Source organism: Ahaetulla prasina, chromosome 2 (genome assembly GCF_028640845.1).
Source record: "Ahaetulla prasina isolate Xishuangbanna chromosome 2, ASM2864084v1, whole genome shotgun sequence".
Lineage (NCBI taxonomy): Eukaryota > Metazoa > Chordata > Lepidosauria > Squamata > Colubridae > Ahaetulla > Ahaetulla prasina.
Genome location: NC_080540.1, coordinates 181,134,544 through 181,152,819, shown reverse-complemented (window position 1 = coordinate 181,152,819; position 18,276 = coordinate 181,134,544). Strand labels below are relative to the sequence as shown.

At 39.8% G+C, this 18,276-nt stretch overlaps 1 protein-coding gene across 1 annotated transcript in view; it reads left to right on the top strand.

Annotated features, from left to right (window-relative positions):
* Positions 1-2,313: 2,313 nt before the first annotated feature.
* The window catches only part of LOC131192086 (complement C3-like), a 172,135-nt gene continuing 156,172 nt past the window's right edge, over positions 2,314-18,276 (top strand). Inside the window, exons 1-3 of the mRNA XM_058170905.1 lie at positions 2,314-2,384; positions 8,704-8,902; positions 16,314-16,476. Of these exons, the coding sequence (XP_058026888.1) occupies positions 2,314-2,384; positions 8,704-8,902; positions 16,314-16,476 (433 nt within the window). The remainder of the gene's footprint in view (positions 2,385-8,703; positions 8,903-16,313; positions 16,477-18,276) is intronic.

Genomic DNA, 18,276 nt, shown 5'->3' with positions numbered 1-18,276 from the left:
AATGAAAATCTCAAAATAGAAATTGATGGTGAAGAGAAAGAATATGTGGAAAAATTGACTTTCCTAGGATCACAGACCACTCAAAGCAGTGAATGCAGCCCAGAAATAAAATGTTGGATTGCTGTTGTGTCTTGCTCGCTTTCCCCACAGCCGGGTCCCTCTTATCTCCTGCCGAACGCTGAGGAATGTCCTGGCATGCCTCCAGCCCCCAGCCCTGGCTCCATGCCTAGGCAAACGGAGCAACTAGACCCCTCCCCCTCCCCCACAGCATGTGAGCCTGAGGAATGTGAATTGCCAACAGCTGGAGCCTGGAGAGATCCTCACTTCAGGAGAATTGATATGCGGCGTCAGCAAAAGGAAGGGAGGGGCAGGCCTGGATAAGTGCTGAGTCATGGAGCCACACCCCATGGCCTATATAAAGGATCTGCTTTCTGGCATTCTCTGAGTCAGGCAAAGTCTACCTTGGATTGCTGAAGTCACTTCCTGGTCTCCTGCCTGCCTTGAGAACTCTGATAGGACTTTGGCAGAGCTGCAGAGGCATGCTTGATACGGACTTCCCCGTTCTGGCCGTCAGCGGAGGAGTGGGACACGACAATTGCACTGAGTCACATAGAAAAGATGAACATGAACCAAATATGGAAAAGCTAAGTCAGCCTGGCAACGAAATGTAGGTTAGTCCGCTCAATTGTGTTCCCTTTAGCTACCCATGCTTGGACCTCAAAAAAGCAAGACAGGTAGAAAATCAACTCATTTGAACTGTGGTGCTGGAGAAGGCTCCTGCATATTCCTTAGACAGCAAAGGTGACCAACAAGCAAGTACTGGAGAACATACCACCAGGCATGTCACTGCAAAGCAAAATCACAAAACCACATCTCACTTATTTTGGCCATGTTGCATGGAGGAATTTATTGGAGAAAGCAATTATGTTTTTAGAAAAGTTAGTGGTAAAAGGAAACCAGGCTGCCAAAGAACTTGGTGGCTGGACATCATCAAAGCTGACACCAGCTAGAGCAGGGGTGGGCAACTGTGGCCCTTTCGCAACCTGTGGACTTCAACTCCCAGAATTTCTGAGGCAGCCAAGCTGGCTCAGGAATTCTGGGAGTTGAAGTCCACAGGTCATACAGGGGCCATATTTGCCCACCCCTGAGCTAGAGCATAGAACAACTCAAAGATGTAGTACAAGATTGGAAGATGTGGAGAAACCTGGCTTATAGAATTGCCAAGAGTCGGACACAACAGATAGGATAACATTATCATCATTGTCACTCCTCTTTGTGTGGTGCCCTGCTAAAAGAACACTCTTCAAGGTATTGCTAGCCATAAAAGGGGTAAAAAGGTACTGTAGTAAAGTAGATTCTTTTATTGTTTGCTTGCTTATATTTATTTAGTCATTCATTCATTCATTCATTCATTCATACGTTTTTTTCACTTAGCATTGTCTGCTTCATGAAACACTCTAGGCTCTTTATATCTAAAAAAAAATTATTTCTAACATATTTGAACATATCATTAGAATCACATCAAAAATCATCATCAGAATCCCATATCACTAGCTTCCCAAGTAGATCACTTCCAAATATGTGTCATTTCCTGCTCCAAAAATTATGTGGAAATAACAGTAATGCCTTAATACAATTACTGTGATATGTTTAGGAACAGACATAGGGGCAAGAAGTTGTACCCCAAATTTGGATTACTTTAAAACCCCTTCCAAATATGTATATGACGGGGAAGGGGCAAAGTGAATTTGTGAATTCCAGATCACAAGATAAAGGAATATCAGTTACTTTTAACTGGGGTTACTATTTTATGAATTTTAAGGTTTTAAATTTAATTATTTTAAATTTTGGCCATTTATGGAATATGTTTTTTAAGTCTTTGTTTTAATTGTATATTGTACTGTTTTAATATTGGCTGTACACCGCCCTGAGTCCTTCGGGAGAAGGGCGGTATAAAAATCTAAATAAATAAATAAATAAATAAATAAATAAATAAATAAATAAATAAATAAATAAATAAATAAATAAATAAATAAATAAATAAATAAATAAATATTTGCAGATGTAATAGCAGAATATCTAAACTAAATTGCATAAAAACTGTTATTTAGCCATTGCATTGAAACCAGAGTGAGAAGACTATTAATCAAATGTGAGTTTTCGTTAATTTCCTCTGAAATGTCCTAGTTATTCAAGCTCCTCCTCCCCTTTGTGTACTGATTAAACATTCATCAATTGCAAAGGGGCTTGGCTTCAGAGCAGGCCCTCTGGATAAATACTGGAGCTGTCAGCACTTCTCTTGCCCCTCTGGACATGGAGTGGATGGCTCTCTATCTGGTGGCTGCTCTATTGATTGGTTTTCCAGGGTCTTCCCATGGGGGTCTGTAAGTATCATAGATATTTCAGCAGGGGGAATAAAGCAGTGCTGGGGAAGCCTTGTGGGCTTTCTCTTCCATGATGGTCTGTGCTAAACAGAACCATCACATCTAAGGCTGTGGTCCTTTGCAGGGTAATGAATTTCCTTGCAGGTGTTGCAAACACTTGTGGGCTTGACAATCTGTTCTAAGCAGAACTATCATGTCCAAAGTTATGGTGCTTTATAGAGTAATGAATTTACTTGCAGGTGTCTCCAAACACTTTGAAGCTTTTTCAGAAAGTCCAATATATCCCATGACAGGAGTAGAAGTATTATAATTATCTATAAGAGGAATAATTATCTATTATCTATAAGAGGAACTGACAGACCCTGAAGTTCTAAATTGAGGAATAACATTGCTTAACACAATGTAAGCCGCCCTGAGTCTTCGGAGAAGGGTGGGATATAAATTCAAATTAAAAAATTGTCCTTGGAGTAAAGATTCTCTGGACAAATATAAAGACCTCTTGTTCTCAATTATGGTTGGGGGCCCATCTAAATTATTACCATTGCTAAGCATACTATTTCTGAAGCATCAACAATTTCCAGAAAACAATAAAGTTGAATATCTAGAAAACGGTCATCCCACATTCTTCGTTTCTGATGTCTTCAACTAACCTTTTGCCATCATGGCTAAGACTTCAGTGACATAGAGACTGGCCTACCTGCTTGTTTTGAGAAAATATTTAATTTTTCTGTGCATATCTGTACTGGAAAACCAGATATGACTTTGCAGCAGGCATACAGTATGTGTATCTAAATGACATATGAGGGATAGCAGCAATGAGGCTGACTATATTTCTCTTGTCCCAGTATGGAGAATCAGCTACTGAAAAAGCAAAAGGCAGGAGAAGGAGGAGGCAGAGAAAGTGATTTGTCAGTATACATATAACAATGCTTATTGCAGAAAGAAAAGTAAATGTGCAATTCTGGTCCAGAAAGCAATGTTTAAGCCCTTTACCATAGGAGCCACTTCGTTTTCCCTTTAGGAAAGCAATTGGAAAGGCAGGATTTGTGTTGGAGGTATGTGTTCAAGTGGTATTGTAAATAGTGAGGTTTGTGATTTTGGACAAGCCCTCCTACCTTTCCCTTCAGAATGTGACCATTATGGGATAATTAAAACAATTAGTCCAGGGGTGAAATCTACTTACCTTCCCAACTGGTTCAGAAGTGCATGCGCCATGCATACGCATGTGCAGAGGGTAAAAAAGAGGTTACTTCCTGGTTAAAATCAGGAAGTAACGATGACTGGGCGGGTGGGTGGAGCCTCGTACCACCATTGCTACCGGTTTTCTGAACCATTGGCCACGATCGCTACCGGTTTGGCTGAACCGGTCCGAACCGGGAGCATTTCACCCCTGAATTAGTCCCTTTAATAATTTAAACAATACAACCAAAAGGTGAACAGAGGTAGATGCAAACATTTTATATTGACTCATCAGTATCTACATTACAATAACATAGTTAAACTCAGCCTCAAATATAACCTCTAGCAAGAGCACTAATTAAGCCTATAAAGTATGCAGGAAAGCAACCAATGACAAGCCTTATGCTCATGGGAGGTGTAGATTGACATAAAGCTGTTCCTGCATGCACAAGGAAGGCTTAATGGCAACCTCCTCAGCAAACTTCAGGAAACGAGAGTTCCTGTGGCACAGTACAACTTTAAACACAGAGTTTGAATCCACCTGGTGGCCAGTAGCTAGAAAGTGTCTTGCAATGGCTGAAGAAGGCATTTTATGGCCATGATTTGTTGTTGTTGTTGGATTACTCAAGACTGTCTGCACCCATTTCGGAAGATGTTCTTTTATTCTGAAAGCCAAACACCTATCATTTCTGCCAATGTAATTGTCTCCACAATTACAAACAAATTGGTAACACAATGAGTTTTGGCACTGATAGGTTGTGCTTGCTTATTTAGGGGCAGAGGTAGCCTCTGGGTTTGATGTAATATGTGAAGCTCAGCCATATTGAAAGTTGCTTCAATTTGTTCATAAAGTACAGATTACAGACTCAGCAATTTAACAATTGTACCAAAGTACAACTGTATCAACAGCTCCTGGTGCAGTCTGAACTTCCTAAATTGACATAGGAAGAACATTCTTTGTTTTGCCTTTGTAATGATGGTTCTAATGCTTGGTGTCCATTTCAAATCCTGGGAGATTATAGAACCCCAATCATGAAAGATTCTTCAGCTAATACTGGGCTCTCAAATATAGTAAGAGGCGTAGAATAGAAGGGCTCCTCCTAAAATCCCATCTCAACAGTTTTAAGCATGTTCAGCACCAGCTAGTTCTAGCTGCACTACAGGACCAGTTGTTCGAATTCCCATCTATATGTAGCCTCATCACTGTCTCAAATGAGACCATCGACTGTTGTTTCAACTGCAAACTTCAGTACAGGTAGCCAGTTCATTTAGTGACAGTTCAAAGTTACAACAACACTGAAAAAGTGACCTATGACCATTTTTCACACCTACAATCATTGTAGCAGATGGTTGAATTATAAATACACAGGAGTGTGTTTCATACAAACTTTCATATATTTTAGCTATACTGTGGTAGTGAATCTATGACACACGTGTAAAAGGGACACAGCACAACATTTTTGGGTCACACGCCAGCCTTCACCAACACCCAACAATTACTCTTCAAAGTGTTTTTCAGAGGTCAGTACTTGTGTGGGGAAGTCTCTGTCTCTCCATGCAAGAGGACCATGATCTCATACAGCCTCCGAAGCCTCAAAAATCACCGGACAAAGGGATGAGCTTTCAAAGAGTTTTGTGGGGCTGCAGAGGCTGCAGAAGAGCTTTCTCTGAAGCTGCCTCAAGAATGAAGGCCTCAGGCGACCCAGAGCAGCCTCAGGTAGGCCGCAGGGGTCTGTCAAAAGAAAGAGAAAGCTACCTGAAGAGAAGTGGCATGAGGCAGATCCTGGGGATCACATACATGATTGCACTGTAGTTGTTTAAAAAAGAAATATGTACATAAAGAATGGTTTCTTTTTAGTTGGGGACATGCATGTGTGTGCGTGTGTGTATGTCTGTGAGATAGAGAGATGTAAGAAGAGTCAAATTAGGCATTTCCTGAATTTTTCACATGGCAACAACAAAAGATTCACCACCATTGTCTAGCCAGGAAGGGGTGCTCTAGTTGCCCACATTTCACCAGAAAGGTCCCCCCGCCTTAACATGGCCTTTTCAGTAGCAGCTTCTTCACTTTAATACAGCTTGATCTTCAAGTTATTATTATTATTTTCTCTGTTGCCTTGCAAGTACAATGAGTGCTTCAGTACCAGAGATAAATTCTTTGTGTGTCTGTCTAATCACACTTGGCCAATAAAGTATTCAATTCAATTCAATTCAATTCAGCTCAACTCAATTAAAACACCTATCGTTCAGAAGGAAAGTGAAAACAATTGTTTCTTTTACAGCTTCTGGAATGGGGGCCCTTATTAGATGGTAATAATTTGCATGGATTTGAAAGGATTGATAAAGAAATACATAAATAAATGCAATTTCTAATACTGCTTGCATTAACCTCCCCACGCACTGGAGAATTATAATAGCAGGAGTCATGCACAAGTTTTTAATGCCAATTCCTGGCACACAGGCACAACATTTCTTTCTCAGAAATGAACCCAGCTTGAAATTGGCTGTGCCACTGTGGATTACTATCCTGCCTCTATTGCGTCTCTGCTCAATACCTTTACATCACCTGACTTTCCTATACCTGGGTATCATCTAAATAAGGCAACAGCCAATTCTGACAATGCACTCTGATATCATAGTGTAAGTGCAATCTTTATTATCTATTATGTCTATGTGGATATACATTCCTGCAAGAGTTATTCGTTACTGCAATCTCCATATACCCTATAGTTTGCAAAAGTAATCAGATAACTTTGAGAAGTCAATTAAATTACACTGCAGGCAATTTATATGAAACTGCACACTTAATCAGATTGCAAGGAGGAAACTCCAACAGGCCTCAGTTTCAAATTGGTCTGTTTAAATGTAAACAGAGCCAGAGCCAATAAAATGTGACTAAAGATAGCAAGATATGATAATAAAACATTTGTTAGCAATATATAATATTAGAGTGATTTGATTTACACAGCCTCAATCTCTCATTCACACAAGATAATGTGTTCATTAATCTGCCATCTAAAAATGGTTTTCTTTTCTCCATTGCTTTACTTTTGCTTTTGTAATAAATATGCCTTTGGTGTTAGTAACAAAACCTCCCATTTCTTTCCCTGCATGTTCTGTAAAGCCCTTCAATTGTTGACATTCCAGTATTACAAAATGGTATCACAATACCATTCTTTTTATGCAGCCATTACTTGGGGCTGACAAACTATACCATTTTTTTAGAACCAAAAGCTGCCCTTGGAAAATGCTGGATCAAGTGGGTAGGTATTGCTTTACCATCAGTTTGGCCAGTTTGCTTGGTGAGTAAAGTGCCAGCCTGGTAATCAGGAGACTATGAGTTCTAGCACTTCCTGAGGCAGGTAACTTTGGGCCAATCCCTTTCTCAGCCCAACTCACCTCACAGAGTGGGTTTTGTGGGAAAAACAGGAGGCAGCAAATTTATATATACTGCTCCTTTGAGTTGTACAAAACAAAGGCAGTGTCAGATCCCTGACGTGATACTGCCATTCACACGGAAAGCAACCTTTTTCCTGGCGCCTAAGCACCCTGCAATATTCTCACCGTTTGGAAATGAAATAAGGAGGAAGGGCCATATGGATTGTGTCAGTTGGTTGAAAGCGGAGGAAGACCATGGGAATGGATCCTTATCTGGCAGAATGGCCATTATAATAAACATCTTCACAGCTGTGGATTGGCTGAAATCCACATTCGAACTGGAGGGATAGATTCTAGAGCCATATTTCTAACTGTGCTATCAATAAAAAGTTCCTTTTGAAATACCATGTTTCAAGAGTCTATACTTTCTTGGGAAAAGAGGAGAGGCAGATTGTTACAGGTAGGATATAAATCTAATGATGATGAACCTGATGTAGGGTTCTCTGTGGAAGAGTGAATTGCAAACCCAAGTAAGCCCTCTATGTGCAGCAGCCAAAAACATATGAAGAAAACATATGAAGAACAGTTGCAGGATTTGGGTTTGGCTAGTTCAGAGCAGGGCTGTCAAACTCCCGGCCTGTAGGCTGGATGCATCACATGCTGGCCACACCCACACCTGGTTTAGCAAAAGGGGGAGAAGTCCAGATACATCATGTGATGCCACTGTGACAATGTGAATTTTACACCCCTGGTCTAGAGAAAAGAAGGACTAGGATAGCAGTATTCCAGTATCTGAGATGCTTCCACAAAGAGGAAGGGGTCAACTTATTTGCCAAAGCAACGGAGGGCAGGACAAAAAACAATGGATGGATACTAATCAAGGAGAGAAGCAATCTGGAATTAAGGAGAAACTTCCTAACAGTGAGAACAATTAACCAGTGGAACAGTTTGCCTTCAGAAGTTTTGTGTGCTTCATCACTGGAGGTTTTTAAGAAGAGACTGGACAATCACTTGTCTGGATTGATATAGGGTCTCCTGCTTGAGCCTGTGATTGGACTAGAAGACCTCTAAGGTCCCTTCCAGTTCTCTTCTGATTGATAGGGCTCTCTGTGGGAGAATGAACTGCAAACCCCTCTGTGTGCAGCAGCCCAGGCGCAGAAAACTACAAACCAGCTCTCAAAACAGTGTAAATTTCCACCTCGTTCTAGGCAAGGGTTGGAGGTTAAAGATGGGAATCACTAACTCCAAAAAGCAGGTTGATCTCACTTTGTCAAAATCTAGCCATTTTACAACCAAATTTCAGCAATGTAGTTTCAGGTGCCTGGATCTGCAGAGGGGGTTACTGGAGGACTGCATGCAGGCTACGGACTGCCTGATCTTGGATGAAGATATAATTCTATTTTTCAAATCTGAGGTCAAACTCTGTTCTTTCATAGAAAAGATTATCCTTTATGCTGCAAGGGGGCACTGCATTGTTCATTATAATGTGTTGGTTACATTACAATACCACACAGGTTACTGTTCCAGTAATGATCAGTCTCATTTTATAACTAAAAAAACCCAGCATCCCAAATATCTTTTAGGTGATATAAAGTTACAATAGATTTACTCGTTTTTCAACTGTGTTTGAAAGCTTTCTGGGTCACATCTTTAACCATTTATTTCTTCACTTTTCTAAAAGAAAAGATTATGAAGAAACTTCATCAAATTACACCCTTTTCCTAAGCAGACTAAAAGAAGATGTTCTTTTCTTCTTCTACAGCTACACCCTCATCACCCCTGATGTGTTGCGAACAGATACAGAAGAGCAAATTTTGGTGGAGGCCCATGGAGACAATTCTCCGAAACAGCTTAACATCTTGGTTCATGATTTTCCACGGAAGCAGAAAACCTTGTTCCAAAGAAGAGTAAATATGATTAGGAATCCAGCGGGAGGCATGCTTGTCACTCCAATTATAAAGGTGGGTGTACGGTGATGGTTGCAGTAGTGTTTATTGCAGTGTTGGCAAACCTTTTCAGCACTGAGTGTCAAAACAGGAGCACTGAAAACCAGAAGAGCAGTTCTGGTTTCCAGCGCTTCCCCACGCGTGAAGTCCAGCTGGCAGAAGAGCAACAGGCCACGGCTTGTGTGCCCGGAGAGATGGCTCTGCGTGCCACTTCCGGCATGCATGCCATAGGTTTGCCATCACGGGTCTATTGTATCCCTACAAAACAAAAAACAAACAAAAAAACCCCAACCCAAGCTAAAATACTGTCCAGTCTGGCTTGAGGGGAAGTCCTATGCACCTTAGTCAAACTTGACTAAATTGTCAGATATTGAGAGAAATTGAGCATATAATTTAAGGAGGAAAGCAAAATGAAATTTTGGGATAGATGTGTATTTATTTTACAGTTCTTATTGCCACAATTGCTGAAAGATTCTCCGCAGCATTTCACAGCAAACAAGTAAAATATAATAAATATTTAGGTCAAAATCAGTATCAAAACCAAAAATCAACCACTGGTCTGACTCTGCTAACTAATTGAGCCCAAAGAATGTCGAACAGCTGCTGGCATCTTTTCTCAGAAAACCTCTCAGAAAATTGAGGAAAAAATCTGTAAATTGGACCATAATCATACTAACGCAATTGCTAAATTTCTATACACAATGATTTCCATGAGTAAGCATATTAAATGTCCTAACCTTGCAGTGATGAAATTACAAATTTTTCTTGTTCTTGTTCCATTTTTATTTTATCTTGTTTTATTACATCTTGCTTAATTTCCTTTTTCCCCATTTTTGTATTAACTTTTAGTTTTATGTGATTGATACACTGCTTTTCATATATATTATTTGGTCATTGCTGCTATGTTTTTATCTTGCTGGTTAATGACTATATTTAAATAAATCTTATTTGATTTGACTGACTAGTTAAATAAGATTAGTGTATATTTTCATTTTTTTCCTGAATGAGTTTGCTTTTTTTCTGTTTTTCTGTTTTTTATTTTATTTTTATTTTAATACAAAACATTCCATCACTCATTAAACAGTGCGTCGTCTGGGTACAAATTTTTTGTGTCATAACAGTTAAAGCTTACTACCATATTCATTATTTATATCTACTCTTATTTTAATACTAGTACTTAATACTTAACATATCTATTATTATAACATTTCCCTTCTTAACTTATTTAACTTTATTATACATTACTTTCATATTTATTCTCTAACCATTGACAAAATAAATCCCATATATTATAATAATCAGTGTGTTAATCTATTCATTTTTGCACATTCCAATATTTTCTTAATCATGTTTTCATCTGCAGAAATTTCTTCACCTTTCCAATTCTGTGCAAATACAATTCTAGCCTCAGTTATTACATGAATAATCAAGTATACATTTTCTTTACTATATTTCCCTGGTAAAATCCTCAACAGGAATAGCTCAGGTTTTAAATCAATACGCTGTTGCATCATCTTCTCCAACCACATACAAATTCTTGTCCAGTATTCTTTTCCTTCTACACACATCCACCACATATGATAATATGATCTTGGTTTCTGATGGCATTTCCAACATTTAGTTGATTTATCTTTAAACATTTTTGCCAGTCTTTCAGGTGACAGATGCCATCTTTAAACATCTTATACAGATTCTCCTTGTATGCAGTAGACATGGTTAACTTATAATTTCTATCCCATAATTGCTGCCATTTATCTAATTCTATCGTATATCGTATAGCCCACGCTAGCATTGTTTCTTTAACTTGTTCTTCTTCTAGTTTAATACTCAATACATAACTATACAATTTTCTTATCACTCCCTCATCTGTTCCTGTAAATATCTTATCTAATTCTGTCAATTCCATATAAAAACCATATAATTTTGCATCTTTTTCGTATCTAGATTGTATTTGCAGTTGTGTATACCATACCATATCAATCCCCTGTTTTACCAAATCTTGTTTCATTTCAAGTTCTACCTTAAAACTTATAAAATAAACAGTGGTCTATGCATTTCAAAGTCACTGTCAGATCCCTAATGTGATATTGCCATTCAAATGGAGGGAGGGAGGAGCATGGGGATAAGCTGTATTTTTATAACCTTTTTCCTGGCGCCTAAGCGCCCTACAGTATTCTTGCCTTTCTTCGAATGTAATAAGGAGGTAGGGCCATGTGGATTGTTTCAGTTTGTTAAAAGCGGAAGAAGATTCTGGGAACAGCTCCTTATTTGTTTCTCAGGACGGCCATTACAATAACATCTTCACACCTGTGGATTGGCTGAATCCACATTTGGACTGGAGGGAGGAATTCTAAAGCTCTATTTCTAACTGTATAGTCTGGGAGGGAATTTAGAGCCTGCTTCACCTATCCTGCTATCACTTCTTCTCAATAAAAGGTTCCTTTTTTTTTTTTTTTGCAAATTTTTTTTTTATTTTTCCATAATAATTCCCACAATTTGACCAGTGTACAATACAATCACTTATCCAACAATCAGTCCTATACTCAAATTATACTCAATCAGGGCTGCTCGACTGCCACTCCCCCCTTTAATCCTTTCTTCCCTTCTCATCCTTCTTAAACTTCCCCCACCACCTTCTCCTCGCTTTCCTACTTCCCCTCCTCTTTCCCACTTCTCACTACCATCCTTTCTAACCCTCTATCTTCTCCTTCTTCTCCTCCTCCTATCCTTTCTTCTCCCTCCCTTCTTTCCTCCCTACCCTCCTACCTACCTACTTTCTTGCTTCTTTTCTCCTCTTTCCTTACGCTTTCCCTTCGGGAGTGTTTGCCGAGCAGTCCCGACATTACACCATTCCAACTTGTTTAATTCTACCATTATTCCTGTACAATGGCAACCAATCAATTTATAGTCTTCCCCTCCCCTCATTCCCCGAGACTTCCCAGAACAGAATACAGGGTATTGTAACTAACAAACATAACCTAAAATATAACATAAAACATATTCCATTTCACACCATCACACTATCAATTCCCTTCTTTCTTAAACTAATACATAATAATTCCTAACTTCACTCAAAAACTAATTGATATTTTTTAATCTGATACTTATTTTGAATATAATCAATCCACTTCCTCCATTCCAAAATATATTTTTCTTGTGTACAGTCTTTCAAGTAGGCAGAAATTTTTGCCATTTCTGCTAAATTTGATACTTTACTAATCCATTCTCCAATTGTAGGTAAGTCTTCTTTCTTCCAATATTGTGCAATCAATAATCTTGCAGCAGTTATTAAATTCAGAATCAGTTTTGTCTCTATAACAGTGCAATCTGAGATTATTCCTAATAAAGAGAACTGTGGAACAAACTTGATCTTCTTTTTCAAAATGTTCTGCATAATCCACCATATTTTAATCCAAAAGGCTTTAACTTTTTTGCAAGTCCACCATATATGATAATAGGTAGCATCCTCACAATCACATCTCCAACATTTTGCTTTCACATTTGGATACATACATGACAGTTTTTTAGGATCTAAATGCCATCTATAAAACATTTTATAAAATTTTCTCTTAAATTTTGTGCTTGTGAATTTAACATTCCTCACCCAAATTTTTCCCATGTTTCTAACATTATAGGTTGTTGAAAATTTTGTGCCCATTTTACCATACAATCTTTAACCAACTCCATTTCTGAATCAATTTCAACCAATACATTATATAATCTCTTTATATGCTGTTGACCTTGATCTTTTATTTGTTTTACCAGATTATCATCACTTTGCCTTATACCAATTTTCTGATCTATTTTCCATCTAGATTGCAATTGTCCATACTGGAACCATGTATAATTTCTTCCTTCATCCTCAATTTCTCCCTAGATTTTAACTGTAATTCCCCTTTTTCCATAGTCAAAAGCTCTTTGTAAGTGATAACTTCCATTTTTTGTAATATATTTATATTCTCTATCATATGTCTGGGGATGGTCCATATTGGTATCTTTCCATCTAACTTATATTGATATTTTTTCCAAATCCTCAACAACGCACTTCTGACCATATTATTCTTAAATGTCTTATCAATTTTCTTGTCATATATTACATATGCGCCATCCATATAACAAACCATAACCTTCTATATTCAAAATCCTTTCCTCTGTTAAATTAATCCAATCAGAAATTAAAGTTAAAACAACTGCATCATAGTACAATTTCAAGTTAGGCATTTTAAACCCCTCTTTCCCTAACGTCTTGCATTATTTTTAACTTTATCCTCGGTTTTTACCCTTCCATACAAATTTATTAATCCTTTTGCCATTCTTGTAAATTTGCATCTTTCTTCAAAATTGGAATCATTTGAAACAAAAATAAAAATCTAGGCAAAACATTCATTTTATAGCTGCCACTCTTCCCAACAATGATAATTGTAACTTCTTCCATTCTCCATTTCTTTAATTACTTTTCCCCACAATACCTCATAATTGTTTTATATAATTTTACATTCGATGCTGTAATGTATACTCCTAAGTATTTAACCTTTTAACTACTTCATATCCAGTTATTCTTTCTAATTCTTCCTCTGATGTGTATTCATATTTTTAATTATCATTTTGTCTTCTGTTGATTCACTTTAAACCCAGATACCTTACTATACTGATCAATTGTCTCCATCAAATATACAGCTGAATGTATTGGTTGAGATAAAGAAACAACCAAATCATCTGCAAACGCTCTTAATTTATAATCTTGATTTTTAATTCTAATTCCTTTTATTCGATCTAAACCACGTATCTTACTCAATAATATTTCCAAAGTTAGAATGAATAATAATGGTGACAAGGGACATCCTTGTCTAGTCCCTTTCTCAATCTTGAAAGATTCTGTTAATCCACCATTTACTATTATTTGAGCTGTTTGCTTTTGATATATAGCCTTAATTGCTTGAATAAAATAATCCCCAAATTGCATTTTTCCTATTACTTTAAACAAAAACTGCCAATCCAATCTATCAAAAGCTTTTTCGGCATCCAAAAAGAGGAATGCTGCTGAAACCTGGCTGTTTCCTTCCAAATATTCAAGTAAATTTACAATTTGTCTCATATTATATCTCATCTGTCTCCCCTTAATAAATCCTGATTGGTCATTATGAATTAATTGATTCATCAGTGGCATCAATCTATTCGCTAGTATCTTAGCAAATATCTTATAATCAGTATTTAAAAGCGATATTGGCCTATAATTCTCTGGTTTAACACCATCTCGATCTTTTTTAGGTATTAATGAGATAAAAGCTGTCCTCCTTCTCAATAAAAGGTTCCTTTTGAAATACTACATTTCAAGAGTCTTTACTTTCTTGGGAAAGGAGAAGAGGCAGGGCCTGACAGTCATTCTGTTTGGATTTTATGGTGGATTTTGCTGGCTAAATGATTTTGGTTGGTTATTGTAAGCTGTTTTCATGTAAACTTTAGATATTATACAATTATTATAATAAGGAGATATATTATTGGAATATATTAATGGAATATAATAGTTCATCTTGGTAAGTGTGTGTGTATGTGTGTGTGTGTATTTTGATAATTGAATAGTTGTCCAATGAAAAAGATTTGATGTGTTTGGATTTATGATCCTTCAGGAAGTGAGATGGTTGAACCAAGAAAGCTTATGTGGGGTAAACATTTCCTTCCTTTCCCTCCCACTTGTTTTGAGCTTGGAATTGGGTGATGTGTTTTCTTGGTGCATAAATTAGGAGGGAAAAGGCCAGAGAGAACAAGGTGGGGTTTGTGGGTGTACTGCAGTGGACAGATGTGGCTTATAACACAATGTAACAAGATGTGGCAAAGTGAGATCTCAGGGATATGTTCTGCATTCGTTTCTTTGATTGGGCTCCTTTAACTGGATGGTACATGGTCTTTCCATTGCCTTCTGCCAGGAAAAATCAGAATTTTTCTTAGTAGAAGCAAGCAGCAAGTTTTTCAGATTGAATACATCCAGGGGTTAAATCTAAATTTTTTTGCTACCTACTCTGTGGGTGTGGCTTGGTGGGTGGGTGTGTCCTGTGACTGAGTGGGCATGGCCAACTCAATGTCACTCACAGCCATGCCCACTCAGTCACAACCCCCCCACCAAGCCACGCCCACAGAACCCAGTAGGGAAAAAAAATAATTTCTATTCTGCCTTTTCCCTTTCCCTTGCCACCTGTTCTCCCTTCACCTAGGCCCTGGAGCCGCCACCTGCCTCAATGGGGTCGGGGAATGTACCATTCCCCAACTCCGGCCTTTCTCCGGAGCTGCCGCCCACTCACTGCCCGCTCGCCGCCTGCTTGCCCTTCGCCTTTGGTCAGGGGCCAGGGCCCAGGGACGCCCCATTCCCTGAGGCCCCAGAGTCGCCCCCTGCTCGCCGCTTCCTCAACCGAGTCAGGGAATGCACCATTCCCCGACACCAGCCTTGTCCCGGAGCCGCCGCCCGCTCTTCCTTTGCCATGGAGCATATACTTACTTTCTTCCAGTGGCTGGCTGCCAGGAAAGGCAAACGTCCAAAAGGTCCCGGAGTTGCTCTCCTTGAATATGCCGCCTTGTTCTATGCACTGGCTGCGCAAGCGCACACCCAACCTGCTGCTGATAAATAAATGAAATAAAGGGTGTGCGCTTGCGCAGCTGGTGCATGGAACAAGCAGCAATGGCGGTGGCATATTCAAGGTGAGGGACTCCAGTAACTTTTGGACGCTTTCCTTTCCTGGCAGCCAGCCGCTGGAAGAAAGTAAGTATGTGCTCCGTGGCGAAGGAAGAGCGGGTGGCAGCTCTGGGACAAGGCTGGTGTCGGGGAATGGTGCATTCCCCGACCCAGTTGAGGCAGGCAGCGAGCAGGGGGTGGCTCCGGGGTCTCAGGGGAATGAGGTATCCCTGGGCCCTGACCAAAGGCGAAGGGCAAACAGGTGGCGAGTGGGTAGCAAGTGGGCGAAGGAAGAGCGGGCAGTGACTCTGGGGAAAGGCTGGAGTCGGGGAATGGTGCATTCCCTGACCTGGTTGGGGAAGGCAGCGGCTCCGGGGCCTCGGGGAATGGGCCCCGGCCCCTGACCTAAGGGTGAGCAGGTGGAGCTGCCTTCCCGGTGTCCCGGTGTCCAGCTTGCGAAGGCTGGACTGCTGGCCGTGGAGTGGTTCGGGGGCATGGCCAGCCAGCGATTGCTACCGGATCGGCGAACCAGAACCAAACTCCGCTACCTACTTGCCCGATCCGGTCCGATCCGGTAGCATTTCACCCCTGAATACACCTATGTTTGGCATTCTGTGATCCACTTTTTCATTTTTGACTCAGTAGTCAAAATTTTTGGATCAATATTTTAGTGTTGTTGGCTAGGGCTAAGGAATGAGGCCTCAGGTGGCCCTTAGTGATTATTAAGTTTGAAGCTTCTGCTGTACTCATCTTCTCATCCAGATTCCTGCAAGAGAACTGAGTAAGGACTCCAGGCAAAATCATTACGTGGTTGTGCAAGTAACTGGTCCTGAAGTGAAACTGGAAAAGGTAGTTCTCCTTTCTTACCAGAGTGGCTTTGTGTTCATCCAGACAGATAAAGGCATCTATACACCAGGCTCTGCAGGTAAACTCTTTTTCTGCATCTATTTCTTCACTCCCCTGGGGTCCCACTGTAGTTATGTGATGAATAATGCTATAAACAAAACCATTCCTGGGGTTTGTCATTTATTCCAGATATTTCCAGAGAGTGGGGGAATGGAAGAATGTGTGTCTTGTGAGTGTTGGCATTGGTGATATTGAGAAATCAAGCTTAGATTTAAGGAACACATTGATAGATGATCCAGTGGAATGTAATCACAAATTAGGGCGGGAATGGAGAAGTCCAAGAAGATGTCACAGTGATTAATTGCAAGTTATAAAAAGGAGAAAGCCTTGAGGGTTATGTGAATTTAACTTTTAAAACAATATTCTTACTGTGTTTCTTTAAGAGAAGAAAACATGTAATCTTGAAAGTCTATTCTTTCCAGATAGGCTTTTTCTTTAGCTTTTCTTTGACGAACTAGGTCATGTTTTTGTCTAAGATCCAGGAGATCGAAACTGAAGTAATATAGAAACATTTATGCCATAATAAACCCATTAGCCTTTAAAGTGCCTGAGGATGCACTTTAGAAGGTTGGAAGAAATATCCATCTGGTTCAGTTCCAAGCCAGGAGAAAGGTACTGGAGACAAAATGGAGGCTGGAAGCTGCTTGGGAAAAGGGCCCATTTATTCATGGACCACATGGGTTATGGTTTTGGTGCACCTGACCACATGGAGTTGAGACTGGGTGGCTTTTATACCTTCAGTGGCTCCCAAAAGGACAGCTTTCAACCTATGAAGGTCTAGCAACCAGGGCAAAAGTGCTGGAAAGAAATTTACAGTATCCAATTTTCTATGCCAATTATTTTCAGATGTTTGATGTCACTTTCTGTGAGTTTGCAGTCAAGTCTGAAGCAAGCACAAGTGCCAAAATTCTTCACAGACATGGTTTTGCTTTAGTAAAAAACTACTGGCTGCCTATTTCCAAGGGTTGCTTCTTGAACCTGCCCTAGCTCTTAGTATAGTGCAGGGGTGTCAAACTTGATTTTATTGAGGGCTGCATCAAGGTTGCGTTTGACCACAGGGTGCCAGAGTGGGCATGGCCAGGCTGCGTGTGGCCAGCTCAATGTCATTCATGTTGGGGGCACCTGTGGTGGCCTGAGTGCTCTGCCAGTGAAAATAAGCTCCCAAGCTCCATTTTTGGCTGTGATGGCCTCCTGCAACCCTCTGCCAGTGAAAACAGAGCTCCGTTTTCACTGGCAGAGGCACCATGGGCCAATCCTTCACTGTTTCCAGGGTGGCCCCGCTGGCCAGATTTAAGCAGCCCATGGACCAGATTTGGCCCCCAGCCCTTGAGTTTGACACCCTTAGTTTAGTGCATCCAGGGTTTGTGAGGCCAAATTGAGGTTAGCCAGTGTGTCATCCAGGCTATTTAGTATTTTTCAAATTATACACAATGAGCCCCGGAATTCCTTCTAATAAGACCACCAGTGCAACTTACTCAGCCTTACTGGGCAACTGGGCAGCATCATTTGTGAGTCACAATCAGGGCTTGGGGTTTGGAGATCTCTTTTCTGCTACCTCTTCAGTGAAGGAATTGCCTGAGGGAGTATGCCCCCTCCCCCATCTAATTCAAAACTATTATGGGAGACTATATAATCAAGAGAAGATACCTGGTGGAAAGTTAAAACAATTTTTAGAGAAATTTGATTTACCTAAAATATCTGAACTATATAAAGAAAACTTAGAAGAAAGAATATCAATGATGGAATTTACAGAGGCAATTAAAAAACAAAAAAATGGGAAAACACCAGGCCCAGATGGACTACCAGCAGAACTATATAA